Source organism: Epinephelus lanceolatus, chromosome 1 (genome assembly GCF_041903045.1).
Source record: "Epinephelus lanceolatus isolate andai-2023 chromosome 1, ASM4190304v1, whole genome shotgun sequence".
Taxonomy (NCBI): Eukaryota; Metazoa; Chordata; class Actinopteri; order Perciformes; family Serranidae; genus Epinephelus; species Epinephelus lanceolatus.
In genome coordinates this window covers 29,952,362-29,964,612 of record NC_135734.1, presented here as the reverse complement: position 1 = coordinate 29,964,612, position 12,251 = coordinate 29,952,362, and the positions used below count along the sequence as shown (strand labels likewise).

Here is a 12,251-nt window from a genome sequence, read left to right as displayed (position 1 = left end):
AAACAGAAGGTCATGGAGGAAACATGTAGTGACGTCTGTGTTTGCATCCCGACGGAAATCCTCTGAAGGGAAACACACGTCTGATTTCTGTGGTTTGACAAGTTTACTTTTGCCAAAAAAAACAAGAAAAAGAAAAAAAAAGAGACAAAAATAGAAAATTGGACCAGCTTGGGGATGATGAGAGGGAGGGGGTCAGCTTTAGGACAGGACCCTAAAACGAGTAGGGGATGGTTTAAATAAAGCCTCATGCCTCCTCCCGACCCTCGCTGCATCTGTGTTGGTGCGTCTCTGTGGGAAAGACACGTGTGTATGTGATTCTGTAGTCTGTAGTCTGGTGCTATGTGACCATGTTTGACAAGTGTGTTAAAAAAATAACAGCAACATTTAGAGAAAAAAAAAAGAGTAAAATCAGTCGAGTTTAAGTGAAGTTATAAAAAAATATAGGAATACAGCACTGTTGATAAGTTTGAGATCTGAAGTCAAAATGTTTTGAATTATTTTTTGTTTTTATTTCTTGTACGTGTGTGTGCGAGTGCGTGAATGTCCGTGTGCGTGGAAGATTTAGCTCCTTCTTTTCTGGGCACTGGTCCATGTCGCTCCATTCTTTTGTACAGATGAAGCTAAAAAAAAGAACAAAAAAAAAGAAGAGGGCAAAATTTGTAAAATATTGTGTCTGTGACTCCTTGTAAAATATTTTCAAATTGTTTATTACAGAGAATCAGTTATTAAATAATGTTCATATTTTTCACTTCATTTCAGCGTGTGGTGTTTTGTTTTTTCAGTCGAGACACAGGTGGAGGTTCATTCATTTTCTGGTTACATTGAAAATATAAAATCAGTTTTCAACAATAGACTTAACACATGAATAGCTTTACTTGTGATTACAATATAAAGTAGTTTTTGTGATATAAAAGGAAAGTTTTGACATCTTGGAAATATGCTCATTCACTTTGTTATCAAGAGGAGACGGTTAACACAACTCATGTCTGTACGGTTAGCCAGCTAAATTAGCTTAGCACAAAGACTGGAAATGGGGGAAATGGCTAGCCTGGCTGTCGTTACACTTCAGGGTTTTTTTTTACAGATTAAATAAACAAGATAAAACATGCATAATAGTGGGCTGATTTTGTCAGGTCAGCTGTTCCACCTGTTTCAAGGGTAGACAGTAAAAAATAATGGACGTAACCACCATTATTTTACCCACTTGTTTATTGACTCCTGTTTTGAAGCCTCGGGTTTGGCATTTCTGCCATCGCCATCTTGGTTGGAGCCAGTTGTGACCATATTTGGACAAGGGGGTGAAGCTGTGGGGGAGTGAGGGGTGGGTCTGACTAATAAGCTGTTTTCTAATATAAACTTGGGGGAAACCGGTTTGGTTATTTGTCCAGAGTTTCCCTTTCAGAACATGTAGCACACAACAAGAGAGTCTGTGTCAGAAGCATTCTCAACTACTGGAAGAGCCTGGTCTCACTCTGAAGTTGTCGAAATCCAGTGCTCTGGCATCCTTTAACGTCAGCATGATACGCGGCCGGTTGCTGTGATAGCTTAACGGTGCCCAGCGGCATCAGGGGGAAACGCAACAAGACAAGGACGAAAGTTAAGGCGACGAAAGTCTGACTGGGGTGGGCGGGACGGGTGATGGATGAACAAACACAGACTTTCACCCCAGAGAGCTGTGTTCGGTCCTGTAAGATTCTAAACCCAAACCCTATTCTTTTTTCCTAAACCTAACCATGTGTTTGTTGTTGAAGGAAAAAAAAGCATAAATTTGCGGTGTTGTACTGATGTAGTGCGTTTATTTTGCAAGAGACTGTATGTAAACGTTAAATTTCCTGTGAAAACGGAAGACAATGCATGTGACAGGCAGAACTTGACACAGTGTCCCAGAACGTCAACAACCAACACACCCAGGGTACCTTGCACAACGTATGTGGACGTGGAAAGTCCATGACCAAACGTCAATACGTGACAAGGTCGGAGTGAGAATGTGTTAACTGGAAATATTCCGATAACGCAGATTACACAGTGCTCACGTAGCCGTTTCATATTTTAGACATAGCCAACAGAGTCCCTTGCCGTTCCGTTTAGCTTTGGCCCTTTCTGACAGAAGCTCCTTTTAATCTCTCCAGTTAGCCACTGTTGTTGCCGTCTGCGTGTATATTACCGTTCTTCATCCTTGAAAAAAATCTGTTTAAATCAACTGATTCCCACATTTTTGTTCTCACATACAGCTCCTCCGGGTAATGTCTAGATAATTTCAGGTTTCCAACGTACTATATGTGTGAAAGGCACTTTAGACCGTGGTGAACCTTGGACGTTTTTTTTTTTTTTCTTTCCATATAAGGCTGTAAACATGTTTATTTCTACTGTTAAGTTGGGCATTTTTACATCGTAGTCGGAGGGGACTGACTCACTTTTGGAGCCAGTCTCATGTGGCCATTCAAGGAACTGCAGTTTTTAGCACTTCCACATTGACTTCATTTTTCAGCCTCGGAGGTTGCCACTTGGTTTCACGTCATTATGCTAAGCTACGTTAGCCAGCTGTTAGTGGTAGCTTCATATATAACATATACCAATATCAATCTTCTCATCTAACTTTTGGCAGCAAAGTGAATAAGCATTTTCCTCACATGATCATTGAAAGTTTGAGCCTCGTTTCCTCTTAGCATTAGAAAAGTCTTGATTTCCAGTTTTATTACTGACACTGTTTAAAAAGTGAGAATCACTTCGTGCAGGAGGACGTCTGTGACCTAAATTTCTCATGAATGAATAATGTGCTTATTTGTGTGGCTCCTGTGAGTCATTTATGTGTGACTGTTGCTGCTGAGAATCTCCCCACTGACACACAGCGAGGAGCTTCACAGCGTATTAAGGAAGTCAATGAGAGCTTTGTGCCAAGTGTCTGGGTCGTCCAGGTAACAGGGGTGACCGGCTCCTTTCATCACCACCACCCTGTGATTGGCCAGATTGCTCAGGTTGTTCAGTGACACTTCTCCGAGCTGAGTGTCCTGGTCGCCGTACACAATCAGCGATGGGACCTGAGGGAGAGATGGGACACAAACACACACATCATGGTGAAGAGATTTCTGTGATGAATCATCTCCAGAGTCCTTTCCCTCTCTCTGAGTTATTTTTTTTTGTTTGTTTTTAAAGCCCATAGCTAAAGGGATTTTGCAGATGTCCTCTATTTTACCTCAAGTTTAAAAAAATTCAAACAGGTCTTATAAAAAGATAAGAGGCAAGCTTTTTATTTTTATTAGGTGTGACTAATTTATGTGTCAAGAATAAAAATAAAGGAAATAAAAGAGTAAGAACAGACTAGTCATATATTGATATTAGTTTGTATCAGCTGTGGAAAAGGATTCAGATCCTTCACTTAAATAAAAGTCACAAAACATTTTTTAAATCTGTATCTAACCAGGAGAGTCCCACTGAAACTAAGGAGACCTCGCCGAGCAGCATAAATGAAAACAAATAGTTACAAGTGGAAAATACAAATGAAACATAAACAGAATAAATAAAAAGGATGTCACCACTCAGAGGAGAAATTTGAGAGTTTCGTAACCAGGTAATTTTAGATTTGTATTTACATAAATTTGGGGGACTTGCACGACACAGATTAAACAAAGACTGAAGCAACAGAGGCCGAGTTATCCTGGCATTTAAAGTGCCGGTATACTTCATCAGAAATGTTTGTCAGATGGTTGAACAGCTTTGAAAACTTTCCCCCACACACCTTTCTGATGGTGAATTAGGAGGGACAGTGTTCCATGGTTTCTGTAACATTCACACCCACTTCACATCGTGATTGGTCAGGGTCCAAACTTCTCGTGAAAATCTGAGTGAACGTCTTTTAAGAGAAAATATCTGAAGATGTGTGTCATCCTTGTTTTTGACTCAATATTGTGTCTCCCCTCTCTCTAGGGCAACCTGCTTTTCACACCGCCATCAGGTGTAGCCATTTTAGATGATGTGTTCACACCGAACGTAATGTGAATTTTGCATCACATTACTCGAGCAAATACGGCTGCTGGAGAGTTTCTTTGAGAATTAAGTGACTGGCGAATATTTGCCTTTAACAATTGTGCTAACTAAGTGGGAAAGCAGCTAACAGCTAGCGTTGTGTGCAGTAAAGTACAGCCGACAGCTGCAATCAAGTGATGTGAACACAACACAGTTCATACTGTCATGGCAGCCCATTACTGCTTGCCCCTCTCGTCGTTCACCTTTCACAATAAAAGACCAACTTAAAGTACTCAAAGCATCTTGCTAAGAGGCGGCACGGTGGTGCAGTGTTCAGTATCGTTGCCTTACAGCAAGAGGGTTCATGGTTCGAACCTGAGGTGGGGGGTTAAAACCCTATGTAGCCCCTCTGTGTGGAGTTAAGTTTTTCTGCACGTACTCCAGCTTCCTCCCATGCTGCAAAAACACCCTGGTTAGGTTAATTGGTGACTCTAAATTGTCTGTAGGTGTGAATGTGAGTGTGAATGGCAAATGTGTCAGCCGTGTGATAGTCTGGCGACCTGTCCAGTCCACATCTCGCCCGAAGTCAGCTGGAATAGGCTCCAACACCCCCACGACTCCTAACAGGATTAGCGGTTACAGTTCAATGAATGAATGAATAAATGAATTTTGCTAAGACGCAACTCAACAAAACAGCTTACGCAAGTCCATCCATCTTCTAACCGTTTCATCCTCTTGAGGGTCGTGGGGGGGCTGGAGCCTATCCCAGCTGTCATTGGGTGAGAGGCAGGGTACACCCTGGACAGGTCGCCAGACTATCACAGGGCTGACACATAGAGACAGATGCCTAAATGGTTGAGCAACTTTAATGTTGTTTTATGTCAAGAGGAGGCAAATTTGAGCTACTTATGACCTCATATATTTTTAGTGCAAAATCTCAAACTGCAAAGTAATTAATTATTGCAGTTGCCTTTCAACAGTGCGCCCACAAAGGAGGTTATGTTTTTTGTTCTGTTTTTTTTTTTTTTTTTTTTGCTTCAAAGCAGGATTATGGAAAAACTACCCGCCCAATTTTCATGAAACTTGATGGAAAGGTGTGGCATGGACCAAGGAAGACCCCTCTAAATTTCAGTAACAGGCCACATATACAAATTATTTTTCACTTTTGTAAACACTGCAAGATAGTGCATTTGGCGGAGGGCTGTGTTCACAGAGCAGCCTTCTAGTTACTGTATGTATGTAGTTGTTTTCAAATCATCACCTCACTTCCGTTTTATGTTGCTGCTTTTCTGCCTCGATATTTTCCCCAAATCACTGAACATCAAGCAGCCGTAATGCTCTCACTCTTTTTTTCATTTGTGTGCTTGTTTATGGAGGAGAACAACTTTTAAGTAATAAACGCGTCTCCTTCATGGATAATGCACCTTCACTTGGTCCGCCATCTAAGAAATTGAATTTTGAAATGCTTGGGAGCTGGATGAAAGCCAGTGTGAAAGTCACATGGTATCTGCTGCTGTCATGGTGGCATGTAAAAGGGAGAGAAGGTTGTGGGGTTGACATTCACGGCTGCTCAAGTTCTCCTTTAAAGAGGAAATGAGGAAGGGCCCAGATACTGTGCACAGGAAGGGAAAAGGAATATAAAGTGTTAGCTGACACACTCAGGCTGTACCTTTACACTCTGGTACTGCTCCGCTGTAAATTTGTCGGTGCAGATGGGAGCTACAGGGATGTAGGCTCGTACCAGAGCCTGGTGCTGGTGGAGGAAGGGGAGGGAGTACATCCCGCTGAGGGAGGGGCTGATCAGCACCACCGGGCTCAGGCTCAGCTGCTCACACACCTCTTTCAGGAAACCTGCAGGGGCCAGTTCTCCAACCGCTGCCGGGGCCACGGCTGACTTAGACTGACCGAGTCCTGTGGACAGACACCAGAGAGGAGGGACAGCGGACTGAGAGAAGAAGACGAGGGCTGCAAGTTATCACATTTAGCGGATAGCAAACCTTTAGATCAGAGGATTCAAATTGTGAGACACGGAGGGAGGGACATGAGGAGAAGAACCATATAGATTTCTCCATATGGTCATCTGCTCCATGCATGCTACTGAAACTGTTTACATTACGTAGCCATAAAGAGACAGGTGCTAAAACAGAGGGTGAATACATGTGATCCAGTGCAGACAGTGTTTTTTGACTATTAAAGCATGTAAAATCTTCTAGTAGAAACCTACAATACAAGCACAAACCTGAAAATGACCATAATATGTCCCCTATGAGGACTCCATTGCACGCCATCATCAATATCCCTCCTATCAGATGGCTTTAGGGCCGTCAGACTCACCTGGCAGGTCGATGGCGACAGCACGGCAGCCTGCTTTGGCCAGAGTCTCCAGAGTGCCGATGTTGAGCCAGTTTTCTGATGAGAAACGGATGCCGTGAAGGAGTAAAACTGACATCCTCACTTCCCCTGAGGCAGGTTCACTCTGTCTGTAGAACAACGAGGCTTTGCAGCTCTCCACCTGCACACTCCCCTCTGTCATCTTAACAGCTGACATCCTGAACAGAGGAACAGCAGAAAACTCTTTGCACTGTCACTGTTATACACTACTGTTATGCTCTGGTGAAGTACCAAAGTATTAACATCAGAATATACTCAAAATGGCCAAGAGCAATATCCAGGAGCTGCACTTCTTTGTTACAGGTAAGATGTGTCACAACAGCTACAGAGGTGCCCTGGCCTACAAGACATATCCCAGACAGAAGTCTGTTTGGTACAGACCCCAGCAAAAATCACATCGTCATCATTTTTAAATTTTTTAGTGAAAATAAAATGCAAAAATGACCATTACCACTAAAATCCTGACTCATATCCCAATCAGCTCATTTCAGAATATCGTATTTCTAACCATGTTGTTATACCTCTGGATGCACTGAAGTGTGAACATCACTTTAATGTTGCAGCTGGTTCAGGTGCGACTAATTTTAATCACTTTACATATATTTTGTATTAATCTGAATCTGGAAAGCAGCTAGTAGCTGAAGCTGACAGATAAATGTAGTGGAGTAGAAGTATAAAGTAACATAAAATGGAATTACTTTGGTAAAGTACAAGTACCACAGACTTGTTCTTAAGTACTTGAGCAAATGCACTTAGTCACTTTCCACCAGTGGTTGTGACAATATAAAATATGTTACATAGGAAATTTATCATCGCTAACAAATACTGTACATCAGAGGCGTAAATAGAGACACTGCAGGCAGTGCGGTTGCACAGGAGCCTGTGAGAGTCCATAGAGAGAGCGGGCCCTCCAACAATGTGATCGCTACTTTAGAAATATGCCTGTGTTCAAAGAAGAACTGCCATTGTAGGAGCCATGAATTAATTTAGAGAGGGATAAATCTTGTAAGATTAATAACTTTTGGAATGGTTTGTATTGTTATACAGTACAGGCCAAAAGTTTGGACACACCTTCTCATTCAATGCGTTTTCTTTATTTTCATGACTATTTACATTGTAGATTCTCACTGAAGGCATCAAAACTATGAATGAACACATGTGGAGTTATGTACTTAACAAAAAAAGGTGAAATAACTGAAAACATGTTTTATATTCTAGTTTCTTCAAAATAGCCACCCTTTGCTCTGATTACTGCTTTGCACACTCTTGGCATTCTCTCCATGAGCTTCAAGAGGTAGTCACCTGAAATGGTTTCCACTTCACAGGTGTGCCTTATCAGGGTTAATTAGTGGAATTTCTTGCTTTATCAATGGGGTTGGGACCATCAGTTGTGTTGTGCAGAAGTCAGGTTAATACACAGCCGACAGCCCTAGTGGACAACTGTTAAAATTCATATTATGGCAAGAACCAATCAGCTAACTAAAGAAAAACGAGTGGCCATCATTACTTTAAGAAATGAAGGTCAGTCAGTCCGGAAAATTGCAAAAACAAGTTAACAGCAGCTCAGATCAGAGACCAGATGAATGCCACACAGAGTTCTAGCAGCAGACCCATCTCTAGAACAACTGTTAAGAGGAGACTGCGCCAATCAGGCCTTCATGGTCAAATAGCTGCTAGGAAACCACTGCTAAGGAGAGGCAACAAGCAGAAGAGATTTGTTTGGGCCAAGAAACACAAGGAATGGACATTAGACCAGTGGAAATCTGTGCTTTGGTCTGATGAGTCCAAATTTGAGATCTTTGGTTCCAACCGCCGTGTCTTTGTGAGACGCAGAAAAGGTGAACGGATGGATTCCACATGCCTGGTTCCCACTGTGAAGCATGGAGGAGGAGGTGTGATGGTGTGGGGGTGTTTTGCTGGTGACACTGTTGGGGATTTATTCAAAACTGAAGGCACACTGAACCAGCATGGCTACCACAGCATCCTGCAGCGACATGCCATCCCATCCGGTTTGCGTTTAGTTGGACGATCATTTATTTTTCAACAGGACAATGACCCCAAACACACCTCCAGGCTGTGTAAGGGCTATTTGACCAAGAAGGAGAGTGATGGAGTGCTGCGGCAGATGACCTGGCCTCCACAGTCACCGGACCTGAACCCAATCGAGATGGTTTGGGGTGAGCTGGACCGCAGAGTGAAGGCAAAGGGGCCAACAAGTGCTAAACACCTCTGGGAACTCCTTCAAGACTGTTGGAAAACCATTTCAGGTGACTACCTCTTGAAGCTCATGGAGAGAATGCCAAGAGTGTGCAAAGCAGTAATCAGAGCAAAGGGTGGCTATTTTGAAGAAACTAGAATATAAAACATGTTTTCAGTTATTTCACCTTTTTTTGTGAAGTACATAACTCCACATGTGTTCATTCATAGTTTTGATGCCTTCAGTGAGAATCTACAATGTAAATAGTCATGAAAATAAAGAAATCGCATTGAATGAGAAGGTGTGTCCAAACTTTTGGCCTGTACTGTATGTTTCTGGTTAGTGTTTGAGACATTATTTTTTTTGTGATTGCGGTTGTTGGGAGAGTCGGATCACATGGATATGGACAGTGACACTCATTATCTATATCAGCATCTCGTCTTCACCTGTGTGGTTTTTTTTGGTTGGAGCGAGAGGGTGAGTGGGTTGCTGTATTTTTTTATTGACCGCACTTTTCTTTGTTCGCTGTGGTCATTTTGATTAGAAGTTTGTGCATGTTATTATAAGTTGATTCCTTCTCATTAATAAATTTATTTGATATATTTTTGGATCTCAGCTAATCTTCTGTTGGCGTGTCAGACAAGTTATCAGGCCCAGCCTCAGCTTCTCAGTGAATTTTTTTGTTTCCTGCAGTCGCTACACTCATTAAATTCAAAAAGGTGCCATTTGCTATGTGTGTATTTGAAAAAGGCAAACCCATCTGTATCATGTTTTTTTTTTGTAAACTATGAAAGGATTAAATTAAATGAATAATTTCTCCTTTTTTTTGTATTTTTGCCACATACAGATGCAATGATGATTGCTGGGTGATATGTATGTTGATGCTGTCCAGTGTTGAGTCTCTGATCATATGATGAGACGATATGTGCACAGTAATGTGCACTTGGGCCTGTTGTAACTAGCTTACGCCACTGCTGTGCATTAATGAAGAAATATCCAGCATTGGGAAAGCTACTCTGACAGCTATCAATTATTTTAACCTAGAAAATGTTGAACTAAAGCAAAGCTGCCCAAAGAAGAAATCTGATAAGCTCAAGGAAAAGTAGTTCAAACTACTTCGTAAAAAATGCTTAAACTGACAATGACCATGTCATAAAAATGATAACAAAATATAAAACAAACAAGTCACATGCCAGAAAAAAAATGCCACATAGCCATAGAAAAGTGCAAGAAATATCATCTTTGTTTCGTATACAGTGTCCATCAGTGAGACGCCTGTCCTCAGAAACTATTGCACCAAGCAGGATTTAGTTAGTCAGGTACGATAACATGCAACAACTTGTCTTTGTTAATAATTATACAAGGCTTTAATTAACACTTCTGACTAATTGTGGTCACAAGGGATTCAATTACAGTAGAGCAGCAATGATAAAATGAAAATTAAAAAAATAATTCCTTTCCTTTTATGGCCCAAAATTGTTTATAGTTTCAGCAGTTAACACGCAAACAGTAATGAAACTACTGGAATCACTATGTAAATAATAATGTAAATGAACTACCAGCAGGCTAATGCAAAATATAGTTTAACTGCAAGTAAGTGCATGCAGTTCACAACTCCCTGCAAACACTGCAAAAACACCAGTAGGGGAGAGTGAGGTGAGATGTGCCAGTTTTTACTTGAGGTGACTTTAAAGAGAGGGCATCGCAGTAATGCGTCCAATTAAAATATGTACATATATTTCAGGATGTGGGGCATCCCTGGGAACAGCCACTTTGGATCTTAAATAAACTGTTTAAAAATATGGCTTTCCAAAAAAAAGTGGTCTCGTGGCACAATTTGCCCCCGATGCGGGGTGAGTTGTGCCTTTGGAGAGAATAAGTTGGGGTAAATTGTGCCATTGATTATTGAAGTAAAACAGAACATTTTCATGTCATATACTGTAATGCTGTATCAAAGCAAGACAAATTCAATACCACATTACTTATTAAAGCTTTTTTTAATAACATCAAAGGCCAGATTTAGCAGTAGATAACATGTCGAATACATGAAAGATTGGCTAGAAGTAGGCCTACATAATATTTATTATTTTCAGAATAAAATGTAGTTAAACCTGAACAAAATCAACTGCAATTCTCAGAACCAGGCTACAACACAACATGCCACTTGTCAATGCTCAATTCTTCAACAAGGCCTATTTAAAATGTTAAGAACAAAATAAATGTCAACTCCTGGCCATTAGAGTGTGTGTGTGTGTGTGTGTGTGTGTGTGTGTGTGTGTGAGATGGCTCCATAGCTGCAATCTTCTTCAACAAGGCCTATTTACAGACCTCCCCCTGTTGCACCTCTCTCACTACTCTGTCCAGCTCCATAAGAGGGGTTGAACCCCTGTCTGTCTTCCTTTTGTAAAGGCGCGGCATTATGGCTTTTGGTCTAAAATCAAAAATGTCACACAATTTGCCACTGGCACAACTTAACCCAGGCCTTTTGGCACAAATCACCCCATCCCCACCATTTTAGCAAACTTGTATCATCCAGCAGTTTAGAGCTAACATCATGCTAACAGTATAGCCTCATATTGTAGCTTACTAAAGCACTAACTCATGTATGAAATGTTTTCAAACTTATCTATAATTGTTCAGACACAACAATCAATAAACCATGATCATAAAAAAATTACTTTGAAAGGCAAAAACAGTTTTTTGGACTTAAATCTGCTTACCTCTTGTGCCATGTGCCTCTTTTCTCCACAGGCTGAGTAAAATAGATGCCTCTTTAAAAATATGAGGTCACATGACGAATTTCTTCTATGGTTTTCTAGAAACAAGGGGTGGCACAACTCTCCCACTGGCACAAATCACCCCACTCTCCCCTACAGCTAGATTACAGTGGGTTGTAACCATTTATTAGACGATGATGTGGGACTTTAAGTGTTACTGTGTGGGATATATGAACAAATACATCCCTCTTAGATCAAATGCACCAAAAGCATGAAGTCAGCAGGCATAAAATGTTGAGTACAAGGACCTCAAGACTGTACTTGACAGCTCACTACAATGCAACACAGCCAAAGCATTCACACAGAAGTACCAGGTGGGAGCTGCAGACGTCAACACACCCGCAGGTTTATTGAGTGCAACAGCAGCCTCTCTGGCAGCTGCAGCAAGTTAAACAATGTATGTAACTCCAAACTTAAATCGCGTTGGACTGGGCTGCAGCGTTTTGTACGATGCTGCAGTTAATTTGTCCAAACACTTGAAACACTGTGCTTTTATTTTGTAGCCCACTGCAGCTCACTCTTGTGTCAGTGTTAAATAAGTCCGACAGAGGAGTTTGTTAAACAGGCTGATGATCAAAGTCCAGATTAGATCATTTGATTTGTAACATCGAGCTCACTCTCACAAACTTCATCACAAATACCATGAGAGAATAATCCTCCACTTCTTACCTCACAGGCTGCAGAGAGGGCCCAGTGTCTAACCTGCAGAATAAAACAGGACAGCTGTAGCTTGGTGTTAAATCAGCTACAGTTTCACTTTATGTCCCGGAAAACAGGAAAAAAAAATCCTCTGGAAATATTTCTACTGACGTCTAGCGTCTGCGAGGAGAACTGCTTTTATTCTGGCAGCTACATAAAAACCAAACCTGTGTTATTCACTAAATATTTGGTTTAATCGTTAGGTGCACTGTTGCAGACTATAT

The 12,251-nt window shown here is 41.3% G+C and overlaps 1 protein-coding gene across 2 annotated transcripts; it reads right to left on the bottom strand.

Moving 5' to 3' along the window:
• Positions 1 to 2,356: 2,356 nt before the first annotated feature.
• On the bottom strand, positions 2,357 to 12,135 carry abhd14b (abhydrolase domain containing 14B). 2 transcript variants are annotated; one of them, XM_033626967.2, is made up of 4 exons: positions 11,998 to 12,135; positions 6,298 to 6,512; positions 5,633 to 5,874; positions 2,357 to 3,038 (listed from the first exon to the last, which is right to left on the bottom strand). In XM_033626967.2, exons 2-4 carry the CDS (start codon positions 6,509 to 6,511, stop codon positions 2,859 to 2,861), a joined length of 636 nt encoding a protein of 211 aa, XP_033482858.2. In that variant the 5' UTR covers position 6,512; positions 11,998 to 12,135; the 3' UTR covers positions 2,357 to 2,858. The 2 variants fall into 2 exon arrangements, with proteins under 2 accessions (XP_033482858.2, XP_078025335.1); XM_078169209.1 differs by lacking the exon at positions 11,998 to 12,135 and adding an exon at positions 11,272 to 11,381.
• Between the last annotated feature and the right edge of the window lie 116 nt (positions 12,136 to 12,251).